General features: G+C 41.6%; 1 protein-coding gene across 2 annotated transcripts in view; it reads right to left on the bottom strand.

The window, feature by feature from the left end:
* The window catches only part of ANKRD55 (ankyrin repeat domain 55), a 95,319-nt gene that overhangs the window by 41,328 nt on the left and 37,611 nt on the right, over positions 1-16,380 (bottom strand). For both annotated transcript variants that reach the window (XM_047086729.1, XM_047086722.1), the window contains 3 exons: positions 15,816-15,946; positions 11,531-11,640; positions 1,933-1,993 (listed from right to left, as the gene is read on the bottom strand). In XM_047086729.1, the coding sequence (XP_046942685.1) occupies positions 1,933-1,993; positions 11,531-11,640; positions 15,816-15,946 (302 nt within the window). The remainder of the gene's footprint in view (positions 1-1,932; positions 1,994-11,530; positions 11,641-15,815; positions 15,947-16,380) is intronic.

Below are 16,380 nucleotides of genomic sequence, written 5' to 3' on the forward strand. Positions count from 1 at the left end.
ACTTTGTTATCCCCTCAAACCTAATGGAGACTGATTATGCTTGGAGCTCACTGGCAAAGTGATTTAGGGAGAGGAAGAGTAGGCCACTACTCTTAAAAAGGAGGGAACACTACTTGTTCAGAACACTGAGAAACCAAATGCAGGAAATCTACCAAGGTAATGTTCCTTCCATTTCACAGCTGTCCTTACTTCCCAGGGCTAAAGAGCTTCTAGCCCTTATAAATTTATATGGATTGACCATACTGGCAACAAAACACAGGCAAGCATTAGCAGTTGGCTTACATAGGTTTCAGACATGCTGTGACATGGTCCAAAGAGAAAGCTGCAACACTGGATGTAAGTGTCCTTTATGAGGTCCCTTCTCCCTGCACACAAAAGCCACTGAGTCACAACGCTGGTGTAACAGTGGGAAAAATCTCCTCTGAGAGGTCACTTTGTGTGAGAAGGAACTGGAGGCATTTTAATATTTAGTACACATTATTCAGAAAGTATAATTACCACTGTTAGAAGGAGCTGGGTCTACTTTAACTGTCTCCACCAGGCAGGGGCCTCCCAGGGTGGGGAAGAATACAGAAATAACACTTTGCTTTCAGCTGTTCTTTCAGGATGTTCTTTCAGCTGAAGGCTGGACAGAGGGGGAGGTCTATAAGAGGAGTTAAACTTTAGGGTATGAATGCCTGAATTTCCCTCCTTTTTAAGACGCCCCAGTTTTGGTGAGTGAGGGTAAGAGCTGGAGGTGGGGGAAGTGGTCATCAACTTTCCCAAGCTCTAGATCAGCCGACATAAACTGCACCACTCAAGTTCCCTGCTTTCATACCATAGGCAGAGTGATCAAAGTGTGCTTTCTCATCTCTGGTTCTCATTTTTAAAGCAGAAGTTTAAAACAGTGAAATCCTCTCTTAGGATTTTGCTTTAAACCCCTAAAGACATGGAGGGTAAAAGTGGCGTGTGACCACTGAGTCAGGGTGGTGTCCAAACTCAGAACTAGGCTGTGAAGCAGGGGCTTTCTGGTGTGGTCATTAATGCCAACCCAGCAGGGAAGAAGCCTATAATCAGAAAGTTCAAGAAAGACAAGGGGCCCAGCCTCTGTTAGGGCACTTCCTCCCACACTGTTGTTGCTGGCCACCTGGCTTCCTTGAAAACAGTGTAATTTGGTATTTGGAGGCATATGCACTTTCAATGCTATCAGACTTTCTTAAAGTTATCAGACATTCTTAGTAAAGCACAGCCAAACCAAGCACATATTTTATTAAAGAAAAATAAAATGGAAACCAGGTATTTAAATCAGTTTAAAGAAGCTTGTTAAAGAAAACAGGCTGGGTAATGAAAAATCAGTCCTGCTTTTTCAAAGATTTAAGCAGTTAGAATAAGATCCTAAGCTACTCTGGGGCAGCTCTGCCTGGTATCCGATAACACTCCAGCAGGAATTTTGCTTGAGAGTGCTATACTGTCTTCTTGGAAGCCTTATACTGTCTCTGCAACATAAAGGAAACAGCAATTGTGATCACCGGCATTAATATGTGGCCTCCAGAGCCTGGAATTATCATCTGTCATCTTTCACTCAAAGAGAGAAAACTGGCAGCCACAGCTTGCCATTGAAGTTTCTGGGACTCAAAAAGACAGGAAAGAGCAATATTTATTTCTCAATGTCCAGAGGGAAATTACAAAATTTCAGTGGTATGATAAAAGCTTAAGTACTTAATGCAAGAAATTCTTCCCTAGTAGAAGATACCCATACCATGGTGGGGAAAAATTTCTGCCTGAGGGTTAATAGTAAAGACACAGGCTACCCCCTCAGGGTAGGATCCCCAAAATGCGCTCCATCCCCTCCTTGACCTTTATGATAGGAAGCACTGGTTCAGAAAAGCCCTTCCTGCCGTCCTAAAATGCACAATGGCCAACTGTTCCTTGAGATGTTTAAAGAAGGCTCACCTCATTGTCCTGGTGATTAATCTCGCTGAGATTTGACTGTTGCACCAACACTGTTAGGAGCCTGTGAAGAAAAATGGAAGAAGAGGCTCAAAAGAACAGAATGTGTATAAGAACATAACATTATAAGTACAGTCCACCGAAGGCCTCCAAGTGAAGATGAGCCCTTTCTGTTTATCGAGGGGGAAAGATCCATAGAAAAGAAGACAGTGTGATTGGTAATAAGGCACCTGAGGGGATTCCTCTGTCTCTTCTCGTCCCACCTCCTCTCCATCTTGGTGCTCTGGAGATGGGGACAGGGACAAAGGGAATGGAGAAAGTGAATCTGTAGGCTCATCTTCTTCACCAGACCTGTGTTCTTATGTGTGCACTTTAAGAACTAAATTCATCTAGGGGTGCCTGGGTGGCTCAGTCTGCCTTCGGCTCAGGTCATGATCTCACAGTTTGTGGGTTTGAGCCCCGCATCGGGCCCTGTGCTGACAGCTCGGAGCCTGGAGCCTGCTTCAGATTCTGTGTTTCCCTCTCTCTCTGCCACTCCCCCACTCACACTCAGTCTCTATCTCTCAAAAATGAGTAAACGTTTAAAAAAAAAAAAAGAACTAAATTCCTCTAGCACTTATTCTTCATTCTTTTACATGAACATATGCAGTGGTTTCAAATTGCTTCACCACTTGGTACATGTGTCACACCTTGTAAGTGTATAAAGATTATGCTAGGAGACAGCATTTACGACTTTGCTTATTTTTTCGAAAACATGCAAATGTCTAGGCATGAAATGACAGTAATCAGTGTGAAAAAACTATCAGTGATTCTCAAGCTCAAGTTTTTATCTCACTTGGGTCCCACACTTGGTTGACTGAGGTCTACATTGTGGGAGAGAAGCAGTTGATTGTAGTTGGTAGGGACCCAGAATCTGGAGCCAGACCACCTGGGTTCTCATCCCAGCCCAGCTACTCGCCGGCTTTATGACTGAAGGCAAGTAACCTCTCTGTGCCTAAGCTTCCTCATCTATAAAATGGGGGTAAAAAAAGTGCCTACCTTACAGCTCAGTGTGAGGTTAAATGAGTTAATGCATACAGCACTTATAGCATGACTGGAACACAGCAAGTGTTATTTTTAGAACACTTAACGCTAGAAGTTTTAAACCCTGGCTCAAATCTCAGAATCCCCAGGGGAAATTTTTTAAAACCACAAATACCTGGATTCTGTATTCAGTATTTCTGACTTCGTAGGTCTGGAGAGAAGCTCAGCTTTCACAGTTTAAAAGGGTTGCTCGGGAAATTCTGGCAAACAGGTCTGAAAACCACTGAGACAGGTACTGAATAAATTAACCAATTGATACTCACTGCTGTGAACTGTGTTCCTCCTGCCCGCAAATTCATTCGGTTCTAACCTCCAGTTCCTCAGAACGTGACTATATTTGGAGATTGAGCCTTTAAAGAGGTAATTAAGTTAAAATGAAGCCATTAGGCCAGGCCCTAATCCAATCTGACTGATGTTCTCAGAAGAAGAGATTAGGGCCCACCAGCAGCATGGATTGCAGAGGAGAGACCACGTAAAAAGGCAGCAAGTGGCTGGCCATCTGCCAACCAAGGACAGAAGCCTCAGAGGAAACCACCTGCTGCCACCTTGCTTGTGAACTTCTACCCTTCAGAAATTCGAAAAAATAAATTTCTGTTGCTTAAGCCATCCATTATGTGGGTATTTTGTTACAGCAGCCCTAGCAAGCTAATACAGTCATGAAGATGATAAAGGATTGTCTATGGGGAGACCATTCAGATAATTCAGACAATTTCTGAAGGAAATTCAGAAACTATTTTTGGAAGAATTACTTGAAAAAAATCAAATGGTTTAGCCTTTTCCCCAGTCAGATTTTCATTGTCTTTTATTTTAGATGACATTTAGTCTTGAGTCTTAAATTGCTACCTACAATCGAATAAAAGAAAGTGGTACTGATCATGTTGCATTAGTGGTAAATGTAACACACAGAGAGCTTAAATAGGGATGCATTTCTGGCTATTTGCTGTGGAGATGAAATAGCCAGAAAGCCTAAGGTTTAAATCTAGTCTTACCTCTTTTGGGGAGCCAGGATAATGCTGTGATTTAATTCTGCCCTCCCTGCTGCATGACCTCTCTGAGCTTCTGTATCCTCACATTTATCATCGGGATAATAACAGTGGTGGTGTAAAGACTGAATAACATAGTAGGTATAAAGCTCCTAGTACACAGACTTTAAAAGAACAGTGGCACTGAATGCAAGCTTTCTGAATTCTAAAATTTCTCCACCTAGTGGGAAGAGGCTATAATAATTGCATTTTTGGATAACACTTTTTATCTTTGTAACTATATTTCACTACTGGATTTTCCCCTTGTAATTGCTTTAGAAGGCTGGAGGGCAACTGGTGACTTTCTTTTCTCTTTACTGGCCATTGCTTAGTCTCTAGGGTTCATTTGGTCTGAGTTGTGGGGAGAGAGTGGGAAAGAAAGGCAAGAGGTCAGCTGTGGTCCAATCTGGTTATCCTCGGCCAACCCTAAGGAGACTGAGATCATACATAGCCAGACAGGATCTTCTGGGACTGCTCCAGAGCAGTGATCACACTGAAGGAAGTCAGGCTTTGACTTGATGGGAATGAGGGAGGGGAGAGCATGACCTCCTGTCACATCCTGGTGGTGGGGGTATTCCAAAGGTCATGGGATGAATCCTGTCTCTGGATATTTTTCTATTTGCCCCTCAAATCCATTTGCTGCCCTGCAATGTCCTGCTCTGAGGTTGACCTGCAATAACTTTATCATCAAACTTCCTTTGCCCTCTGACTGCTTTCTGAGTTTGGCCAGGAGAACTGGCAGGAGAAAGGAGAGAAGCCACTTCCCTTTCTGTCAATGACTTTTCCCCTTACCAAAGGCCACAGCTCCTGCCTAGTGGGTCCTCTTCTACAGCCAGAACCCTGAAGAGGTTCCAGTAACAGCTCCATTCCTTGATCCTTTTGGCCTAGTGGTGGAATACTTTCCTGCTTTTTGGGGGAAAGTGGAGGTGGGGAATTATGTCACCATCTCTTGCTAGTTAATTTTAAATAGTCTTCCATTAAACTTTGTTCAGTTACCTTTTAATATTCTGTGACCTCCTTATTGTGACCCTGATTGATACATGCCAACCTATATTGCTTGATTCCATTTGATTCCTAAGTGTCTCAGATTCAATAATCTCCAAAGATGGAAACAAATTTATAGATAAGTATTCTCTCTCTCTCTCTCTCTCTCTCTCCCTTTGTGAGAGCAAACGATCTTGCTCTCAGGGCCATCATACATTGCCTTGGTGGTAATTCAGACTGGACTAGAGAGCAGGTGTTTGGTTTCAAGCCTGGGGCTTCCATGCTGTTTCATGGTACAGGGGAATCTGCCAGGTGCTTGTCTCACATCTGTCTTAATTACCAGAGGATTTGAAGACCCCTTAGTTTTGTTTTCTCAGAGCCCTCGTTCTGTGCTAAGGTAGCTTAGAAGTATTCCTCCCAAGATCCCCAGCCCAGTCTCTTATTAGCACCAGCTCTGTCCTGTTCTCAGCTCTCTAAGAAGCCACACAAAGCCCACCTTATCCCAGGTGGCAGGATACCAGGCACAGAGGCCCAGCAGGAACATTCTCAGATAGGCAGCATGATGAGTGGTAAGAAAACAGGTGCTGGGGCCAGACTGCCTCCATTAGAATCCCTGCTCCATTACCAACCAGCCAGTAACCCTACACAGGCTATAAAACTCTCAGTACCCATATTTTCTTATCTGTGAAATAGAAATGATATTAACACCTCCTTCTTAAAGATCTGTTGTGATTTTAAATGACTCAGTGCATATGAAACACTTAGAATGACATTTACATGCCAATGAATATTCTGTATAATTTAATAAAGTTTTTAAAAGCTCTTGCTCTTTATATTTTGGGATCCCCTGATTTCAAAGATCAGGGAGAGATCAGCTAGATGTATACTGGGGGGTACCTTGTTTCTGTGGGCTTTATTTTGCTGACCCCTTGGACTCACAGCTCTGAATCTGTCCAGCACAGTGATGGTTGGGGAAAAGGGTCCCTAAGCCACCTGTCTGCCCTCCTGTTCCTGAAGCTGCTGATGTGAGAGTATCCTGAAGTATATCATCCCCCCACAGGTTAGAATGCATCACCTGGTAATGCGAGAACAGGACCCCAAAGAAATAATTTCCTTCCTCCCTCTATCTGTCATCAAGAGTCATGAAAAGAGGCAGAGCTGCTGGCACTCTGGCAGGGAAAAAAAAAAGAATCTGCCAGTAACCATGGAGACCATGAAAAAGACCTCCAGAGAGCCCTGTGGCTGCTTTCAGAGGAAATCGCTGTTTGCCTTCCAATGCTTGCATGTGTAGCGTTGTACAAACACAACTCCTTTCTCTTTGGAGCTTCCTCTTAATGATCATGCCCCCTCTTTCACACTGGCGCCCTCTGAATGTCCTAGAAGCAAGAAAAGCCCTAGGGAGCTGAAAGGGAGAAAACTTGGACCTGCTGAGAAGCTCAGGGTTCAAAGCAGGAAAGGGACTCGTGAGATGAAACCTGCGTTTCTTTGCTTTTGTCCATCCAACTTGCTATCGTGTTCATGATTATAAATCCCTTATTCTTGCATCAGCTTAAATCCCCACTGAGCTGCAGCTTAGCTAAGGCTGTACACTGGAACTGGCTGGTTTGTTCATGAGTTGTTTGCATCACAGAACCTTGCTGGAGGGCTGATTGAGGTGTCCCCTTGGCTTGTTTACAAGCAGCTACAATTTGAGGCTTCATTCTAAATAACCTCCAGTTGAGCACTGAGTGGAAGGAGCATGCTTAGATTTGGAAATCTAAGTATTAGTAGATTTTAAAGTGAGTATGAATACCTGAGTACAAGGACATAATGTGGCCCATATATATGTTTAGGATTAGGGGACAAATAGAGATGAATGTACACTAACAAAGGTAAGGAAGGGAGTTTCAGGGAAGCTGAATGGTTGAATTTGATGCTCATTGGATTCTAAAGCCTAGTAATGCTCTTATAGGGGCCAAGGGCAGCCAAGGGCAGCCCCTAAGATGGGCCACTTTGGCACGGACATTACTTTGAGTTAAAAGCAATCAAAACCCAGTTGATTCAGGGGCGCCTGGGTGGCTCATTTGGTTAAGCATCTGACTTCATCTCAGGTCATTATCTCAATATTTGTGGGTTTGAGCCCCACATCTGAGCCTGCTTCAGATCCTGTCTCTCTCTCTCTCTGCCCCTCCCCTGTTCATGCTCTGTATCTCTCAAACATAAACATTAAAAAAAAAAATTAAAAAAAAAAAAGCCAGTAAATTCAGAGAACACTCTTTAGCTCCCCCTCAATTGCTTGCCTGTACCAGAAAGAGAGCTATTAATAGAGATTCCCTTTCACTTAACAAACTTACCTGCCTAATAGGGCAATCTTTGTTTTCCAAACATTTCCTCTTAACTTCCTCCTAATGGAATTCTCCCCTTTGTATCCTCAGACCCCAACACCTCTCCTTAGCTCTTCTATATTCCCTTAGTCAGTTGCCTATCTTTGGAATTTCCATGTCTGTGTGGATTCCCTGTACATAGGCTACTAAATTTGATTTTTTTTTTCTGTTAATCTGTCTCATGTCAGTTTGATTCTTAGTCCAGTTAGAAGGATCTTGAAGGATGGAAGAAATTCTTCCTCCCCCACACACCTGTATGTGAACATATGTTTTGTGGACCTGTGTGTGCTAAGGTGAAGAAGGCTGGAGTGAGAGCTGGTGGGGTGGCAGGAGCAGGGATTCATTCTTTAGCACTGATCTATGGTATTTCTTTATTTCAGTCTATCTCCTATTGTGATTATTACCCTGTCATCACCATCATCAATACTTACCAAACACTGACAATGGACAGTGGTCAGTGTTTTTTTACATATTTTCTCATTTATTTCTGCTGATTTACCATGAAATAAATACTGTATTATTCCTACTTTCTAGGAAAGAAAGCTAGCTGAGTCTTGACAAGTTAACTTTGTCCAAGATAATATGGTTACTAAGAGATGGACCAGATTCAAATCTGGTCAGTCTGACTCCAGAGCTGGCAGTCCTGACCATCCTTTACCTCAATCCAAAAGGGATATTAGGTGGTTTTTAGATACATATAGTAAAACAAGATTACAAGTGAAGAAACTAGTCCAAGAGAAAATAAGGGCAGGGTAAATAAGATGCAGTTATGGTCCTACACGTGTGCCAGAGGTGGGACACAAACTGGGGTTTGGGTTTTTTAAACATACAGAGAGAAATCATAGGTCACAGGGTCCACAGAGTAAAAATAAATAATTTATCAGGAGAAACACAGCAATTCTTCCTTTAGTAGAATTTTTTTGTGTGTGGTTTCTCATTTTTTAGATGCTATAACAAAGTATTTCCTGACAATGAAACAATAAGGAGTTTTGTAAAGCTTCTTAGGGTAGGGCTTAATGACAGACTGTGGCCATTAAAGTACATCCTACAGGGTCCACAGTAGTGGATCCTAGGAACAGAGTAGGCACACAGGCAGGTTACTTAGCCTCACACATGCACTAGGCAATTAATTATCTTCTTAGTGCCTCAGCTTTCTTATCCATAAAATGGGGAGAGAAATATTACCTATCACATAAAGGTGTGGTCAAGATTAGATGAGATAGTACATGGAAAGCACTCAGAACTTTGCTCAGAACATGGTAAATAATCAGTGCTATTTGTCTTTCTTTTCCTCATCATTGTAAATGCAGACCTATAGGCTTCAGTGGTTAGCCAAATCGGCTTACAGTTGTGTCCACTTAGGAAAATTAAGCAAACAGGTTTGCATGGCCTAATGGAAGGTCGCTCCTGCATTATGGTTGTAGGATTAGGAAGTACCCACAAGCCAGACTATATATATATATATTTTTTTTTTTTTTTCAGAAAACAATTATGAGTTCATGCTGATACATAAACAAATGGATGATAGAAGGCCAACTTTTGTGCCATAGGACATTGCTTGGCTACTTTCTGCTTGAAACACTGAATGCAGATGCTATCAAACACTGCCATGGTCATAAAATTTCTCATAAACCAATGATAAAATATCTAATTTTAAGCAATGTAATGCCATAGGGAATTTTTTAAGGCAAGCTAGTTTCTAAATGTTCTCTAGGTAACAAAGCCAGTTGCTTTGCTATATGGGTTGTTAAGGTTTCACACGATTCATTTTTGGAGAACATTTACCAGAAATGATGATTTTGGTTTTGGAATAGTTAATCTTAATCTTTGGGTTTTCCTAGTTGCCACAGCTAGTATCATAAATAAAGGAGGATTTTATCTTCCAGAATCAGCTAAATGTCCATTTAGGACAATAAAACCATATCATCAGCACACAGAAGGATGTTTATTTTTCTGGCTTTAGCTTTTCTGAAGGTGGTGGCTGGGTCACTAGGTATAATTTCAAGAAAAGGGGAAACCACAACTCTGTGTTATCTCAGTTATAGTGATGTAATGTAGATCCTAGAGAGTCTAGGGACACTGCTGGGCATAATATGAAATAGACTAATATGTCCACAGAAGAGGAAATACAGTTGGATTGGTTTTTAATTTATCACTGTAGTGATTTGAAATGATGAGCCTAATCAATTGGTCAAATTAACATCAAGCATGCTTTTGACTGAGAAGTCTTAGTTCACCCCTCAGGTGCAATGGCCTGATGACAGAGACAGCTTTTCAGCAAAATTCATGAACCCTTTTCTTAGGTTGGAGTCATGGTTGGGAGGTGGATTCTATATTCCCAAGTACTCCTTAAACACAGGGTGGTACATGACCAGTGTGGTAAATGATTAGTCCTTATTAAAAGAATGTGAGCAGAAGTGAATTGAATCAAAAGCTGAGATTTTAAAGAAATAAGGTGGGGAGACTTCTTCATACTACTCTTTCCCCGTCCCCAGACTGAACAAAGAGAAGCCACAAGATGGAAGAAACTTAGGTCTCTGAGTTACCATATGGAGGGGAGCCACCCTCCAATCCAGGAACACCTAACTGGGACAAAGCTTTTATTGTGTTAAAAAACTGAAGCTTTGGGTTTTATTTGTTACAAAAGTTATAATCACCATAACAAAAGCCGGTATTTACCTTCCGGAATCAGGCAGATTTTGAAATGACCACTCAGTGAGGCTGGTATACCAAGTAGAGTAAATCAAGGTAGAATAGTCTTAAAGGTACATTTTAAACATATATTTGGAACATTATTCTTGGGATAACAGTATGATTTTGTGACTAAATATTTTTGTGGGTTGTCTAGAAAAGTCATTCTTTCTTTATCCCAATTCATCAAAAGGGAGTCATCTCTTTATGATGTCTATTGATTGTTAGCTCTGAGCTTGCTGTTTCTTCTCTAAACTTCCTTGTTTTGTTGGGCTTTGAGTAAATCCTAGTTTTCTATTATTCCTGGATATAATCCAATGATAATAAGAGGCAATGCTTGGTTGGGAATAGTTCTGGAATTTCCCAAACCCTTTTGGTGTAAAACAGAATGAAATGAAGAAATCCTGTTACCTCTCAACCTGGAAGAGGCCTTGGTCTCATGAACCCCCTCAGAGCCCCTCATGTTAGTTCTGAATTCAGGGTCTAGAGGATGAAGCTCCCAGATGATGAGGCACACCCTGTGGTGCTGGCCTGTGCCTAGCTCTGGGGAATGCTAAATTCCTGTCAGAGGCATGTTCTGTGCTAGGGAGGTTAAGGAAGTGCCCAGAATGTTGCTGATACCACACTGGGAAATGCTATTATTGGCTGCTCCAAGGGGCTTTCAAAAGATTGGACACCAAGGACTTTTAGACACAGAGGATTGGGGAAGCTACACTTGGTCTGGACAAAACTTTTTCCTTTGTTGCTCAATTGTCTTACAAAAATGTGACCTTCTTGATCATCCAACTTATTTGTGTATATTTCTTCACACAGCTCCCAGAAGCTCACAGGCCTGGTTTTCCTTCTAACCCACTGGTTCCCCTGTCTCTCTCCTTTACTGAGTCCCTTGCCTCCTTCCAACCCATAAATGTTGGCGTGACTCTGACTTGAGACATTAATCTTTCTGCCCAGTCAGTGCTCTTCTACTCCCCTCCCCACTATTTGAAATTATCCTATTTATTTTAAAATTACCCTATTTATTTGTTTACTAGAGTGCTGCTTAGCTCCTTCACTAGAATGTAACCTCTGTGAGGTCAGAGACGCTGTTGTGCTTACTGGCAACCACTGGGGCCTAGAGGAGCACTTGGTCCATGATAAGCACTCGACAGTGACTGAATCAATAAATGACTAATTGAATGGATGAATATGTGAATTCAGATGATGAAAAATAGCATTTCTTAAATCAGAGTGTAGGAGAAAGGGTTTTTCTTTTTAATTTATTAAACAGGAGAGGAATGAGATTAGAGTTTAAGATTCTTCCAGGATATTTTGATTCACTGAGATGAGGTCCTATCTGCTGCAATGTAAAAAAAAATGGATGGGCTTTTTCTTTATTCACCTCAGAGGGTTAATTAGGTGACCTTCTAATCCAAGTTAAGTCTCTCCAAATGTGAGGATTGTGTGAACCTGGCTACTTACCTCACATCGGGCTCAGCAGTGGCAGCATGCAGTGGCAGACGGCCATTTTTATCCGGGATATTGTGCTTGGCACCATTCCTGAGCAGACTCACACAACCTTCTAGCCAACCCTGAAATATAAGAGCAACTGTGTCATTATATAACACAGCCTGGTATAACAGACCAACAAACTCTCTCCAGTTTTCTTTCTCTTTTTTCTTTGGTGTGGCTATAAATATGTTTTGTTTGATTTGAAGTGGTTAAGGATCACAACCTCAACTTCAGCAGAAAGCTGCAGACCTTGACATATGGGTTCCTGAGTACTCTGGAGGACCTTTACCCTGTCGGGTATAGATGGATTCCTAGACTCTCTCTTCTGTCTCCCATTCCCCATTTCTTACTTGCTGATATTCCACTTTTATACGCAGTTCCTAGGGATCAATATGGCATGTGGTAGTTCTAACCTCGCATTCTGTAGGCTTAGCTTCAAATCATGCTTGTCAGTGGTCTAACGTGGGTGCCATGGTCCAATTCCAAAAACTGTACTCCTATATCATTCTTGAGTCCCAGCCTCCACTCTGTGCCTCAGTTTATCTATATCTGATAAACAGGCTTTGGTCCTCTTTTCCAAGTTCTCTTTCTAGTAACCACAAGGATAATATTTTTCTTATTCTAGTCAGTCTCCCTCCCAATGTCTAGAATCCTAGTCTAAGCCATAATCCAATGGCTGGGACCCTGCCATCTTGTTGACTGATATGTCTGATGCTGAATATGGGGGTATCACCAGGACCCTCTAAGGGTTCCCTGTTGCTGGGCTTCACCCACTATGAATTCCCTAAGAAGCTTTATGTGAACTCCCTGCTGTCCACTAATTCTCCAGATTGAGAGTGGCATTGCTACATCTCATGCTTGTCCCCTTCTTGGTTAGCACTTACAGCTGGGTCATTTCCCCACTATCTCTCATTTCAAAGGGCAGATATAATCACAGGCTAGTCCTCCCTCCCTTTCTGTTCTGACCCAGCCCTACTGATAACCAAGTTTGGCCAAGCAGAATGCTTCCTACATTCATCCAGAACCATTGGGGTTACTCCTTCAGTTATAATTAGATATATAAGTAGATGAAACCATTATTACAAAGAATAATATATATGATAACTCTCTGTTCTGCCTTCATTCCTTTATAGCTAAACTTCAAGACTACCCCATCAGAAGAGAAAAATGACTGAAGATTTCCTCTCACAATACTGGAAGCAATGGGGGGCTCCTGGGTGGCTCAGTCAGTTAAGTGTCCAGCTTCAGCTCAGGTCATGATCTCACTGTTTGTGAATTCAAGCCCCGTGTTGGGCTCTGTGCTGACAGCTCTGAGCCTGAAGCCTGCTTTGGATTCTGTGTCTCCCTTCTCTGTTTGCCCCTCCCTTAATCACACTCTGTCTCCTTCTCTCAAAAATGAATACACATTAAAAAATAAAAAATAAAAAAATACTGAAAGCAATGAAAATCAAAATGTTACTAAATGAATGGAGAAGAAAGATAATAAGAAAAGAACTTTTTGGTTCTGGAAAGTCTGGAAAAAATCTTTTAATAAAAGCACATTCGTAGGTTATAACATTGAATATGGTTTTGAATTGACCAATAATATATAAGTCTTAAGTAGAAGCAAATGTTTTTCAGTCTTAAGTTATAATTTACTAATGTATTAAATCTGGTTTTAGTTTCTAATGTCCAAGTCATCAAGATCTCTGATTAAAAGGAAAAAATATGACAAAGAAACCCAAAAGAAAGGCATACTGAACAAATTTTAGAGTTGCCTAAGTTTTACACTTATTGAAAAACAAATCTCCTGATGGGGGAGGGTTTGAAACATTTTTATCATCTTGCAACATTTCCTGGAACTATGTGTATGTGGTTTTCTTTTTTTCTTCAGAAAAGAAATCAGAAAAATCACTGAATACACTTGAAACCAGTGGTCACTATTCAGAATCAACAAGTACATTTTTTTATTTACTATGTGCTGGATGATTCCACATGTGTTTCTCCTTCAATTGTGATAAGTGTAGGATAGTATTTCCACTACATTTTACAAATGAGGAAGGAGACACAAAATGGTGAGGTGATGTGTCTAAGGTTACACATCCATGGTAAGTGTATGTGTATACTGAGTTTGGAGCTGTGATGGACACTAAGTTGCTAAGTACGCCCTTTGCCAAGTTTCTCTTCAATACTTGAATTCAAACATTGCCAGAAGGGGTTGGTGGGCTCCACAGTGCAATCCCCAGGACCACCCACCCCCTTCTCAGGGAACCTCAGAAGGAATAGGGAGGGGTCCTTGCTTGGGTTGCCACAAAGAAGTGGGGGCATCAATAAGAGGGTGATGCCACATGCTGTCATGCAAGCATACTTCCTTCATGTAGCTCCTTTGAATGCATTCCTAGAAAGACTTGTCTGCAAAGGTGGCACCTCTCTAGGCTCACTATTCACTGTGATCTACAGGATACTTGCTGTAAAAAGCCATAGCAGGAGCAATTATTAAGACATGTGCAAAAGGGAAGGGGCCTGGGAGGGCATTCCTGTGTCTCTCAGAGATATGACACTTCACCTACTAGTCATAGACCAATGGTTTTCAAACTTGGGTGGGTATAAAAATTGCCCAGGAGGTTTGTCTGCATAGACATCTCCTTCCCATCCACTACCCTGTCTGCTCCCAGTGTGTGACTCAGGAGGGCTAGTGTGTATTCCTGGAAAGTACATTTGAAACAAGTATTCCAACACTTCAAAAAAATTCTTTCCAGTTTAAATCTAAGTCCTAGAGAAAGAGGGCATGCAAATAGAAAAAGGAAAAGTAGTTGCTAAAAAAAAAAATCTCTGTGATAATTGGGCAATGCCTCATGCAATCTATGTTAGATTGTGGCAGGAAGGTGTGGTATTTGGGAAAGGGAAGAGTCCTATTTCAGCAAGGCAGTTTCAGGACACCGTGGGGCTTGCCCAGGATGAATCCACCACTGTCAGTGGGCAGCAAGAGCAAATCCAAGAATCTGCTTTGGCTGCAACAGTAGTTATGGTGAAGATTTCTGGGAGCCTCATTAGAGGTGAAGCAGAATGATGACCCACATGTGGCACTAAGAAGAACTTGCTTGACATAGACTCAAAGTAGCTCTGGGGTTTCCTAGAAGGAATGCAGGGAGGATTTGAAAAGAGAGGGGCTTGAACGTTTTCAGTAAGGCTTACCAAGCTTACCCAATGTTGGGAAATGCTAAACTGAAATCTCTTGATGAGGACTGGCTCTATACAATTTTTATTTATTTATTTATTTATTTATTTATTTATTTAGTTAGTTAGTTAGTTAGTTAGTTAGTTGTTTGTTTGTTTGTTTGTTTATTTATTTAGAGAGACAAAGAGGAGGTAGGGGGAGGGGCACAGAGAGAGGGAGAGAGAGGATCCCAGGCAGGCTCAATGCTGTCAGCACAGAGTCTGACACAGGGCTTTAACTCACAAACCATGAGAACATGACCTGAGCTGAAATCAAGAGTCAGACGCTTAACCGACTGAGCCACCCAGGTGCCCCAACAATTTTTAAATTGAGTACTGATTGTGGGTTGAGTCCTATGCTTGGTATTGCCCCTGAATAGTCTGGTATTTCTCCCCTACTCCTACCCCCGACATTTCCCAGCATTCCCCATATTTCTCATCCTCTAGCTTCCACTTAGCTGATCCTACCCCACAATGTTACCTGCAGTTTCAAATGCTACCACCCACTCAGGGTATTAATGGAGTGGGTTCTTAAAAAGAGTACCAAGTAAGTCCAGAAATGCTGCAAGGCAAATTCTGCTGTTAAAATGGAAAATAATATTTTTCTTTTAAAAAAATGTTTATTTACTTATTTTGAGAGAGATGGGGGAGAAAGAATGGGGGAAGGGGCAGAGAGAGAGGGGAGAGAGAATCCCAAGCAGACTGTGCACTGTCAGCGTGAAGCCAGATATAGGGCTTGATCCCACGAACTGTGAGATCTTGACCTGAGCTGAAATCAAGAGTCAGATGCCTAACTGACTGGGCCATCCAGGTACCTCAATAATATTTTTCTAATGGCAAAATCACCTCTATCTTAGAAGATTGTTAGGAAGATCCAAAATGTCTTAGATCCACAAAAATAGCTCTTAGTAGTGCTATAAGTGTCAGAGATGATTGGAGCAAAGCTTCAAGTTTTATTTCCATTAGCATAAGTCCAAGAATACTTTTCTGCAAGGGGACACCATAACAACACACTAAGCCCTCCCCACTCCTTGACAGACACCACAGACATAATCAGTACCAGATAGGTTGCCAGGCATAGACTTGTGCGGCCATAAGCATCCTGCATGTTAATATTGGCCCCCATCTTCAACAACAGCTTCACTGTGTCCACTTGACGTCCAGAAACTGCATGCATCAAGGGTGTACATCCTGGAATGAGACATTTCAACAGTCTTTATAAAAATATTTGACTTCTGAAATTTATTAGCAGGCTTTATTTGCCTGTTCACTTATTATGCTCTTTGCAAATAAAGGAACTGGCCACAACACAAATTCAGCTGTTGAACTATGAGACTGAAGAGAAATGAAGATGATTGTTGCTACATTTATGTAAATTATGTATTTTCTTTCTGGCTGTATTAAATCTTCTGTAATTTTGCAGTAATTCATTGATTAAAACAATTTGTGCCAATGATTAAAAAATCCTCATTACTACCATGAGAATCAGCACCATTTAGGACATGACAGGTTTTTCCTAACCTGGTTTGAACAATGTAGAATCTGGAAGTGTCTGGAAGGCAACTCCAGCCAGGCAGACAGGTGCAGCATATTTTTATTAGAGATGGTAGATGATAAAGGGCAGT

The sequence above is a fragment of the Lynx rufus genome, unplaced genomic scaffold (genome assembly GCF_022079265.1).
Source record: "Lynx rufus isolate CCGP_SWC_20201006 ecotype Redwood Valley unplaced genomic scaffold, mLynRuf1.p SCAF_1, whole genome shotgun sequence".
NCBI classification, from domain to species: Eukaryota; Metazoa; Chordata; class Mammalia; order Carnivora; family Felidae; genus Lynx; species Lynx rufus.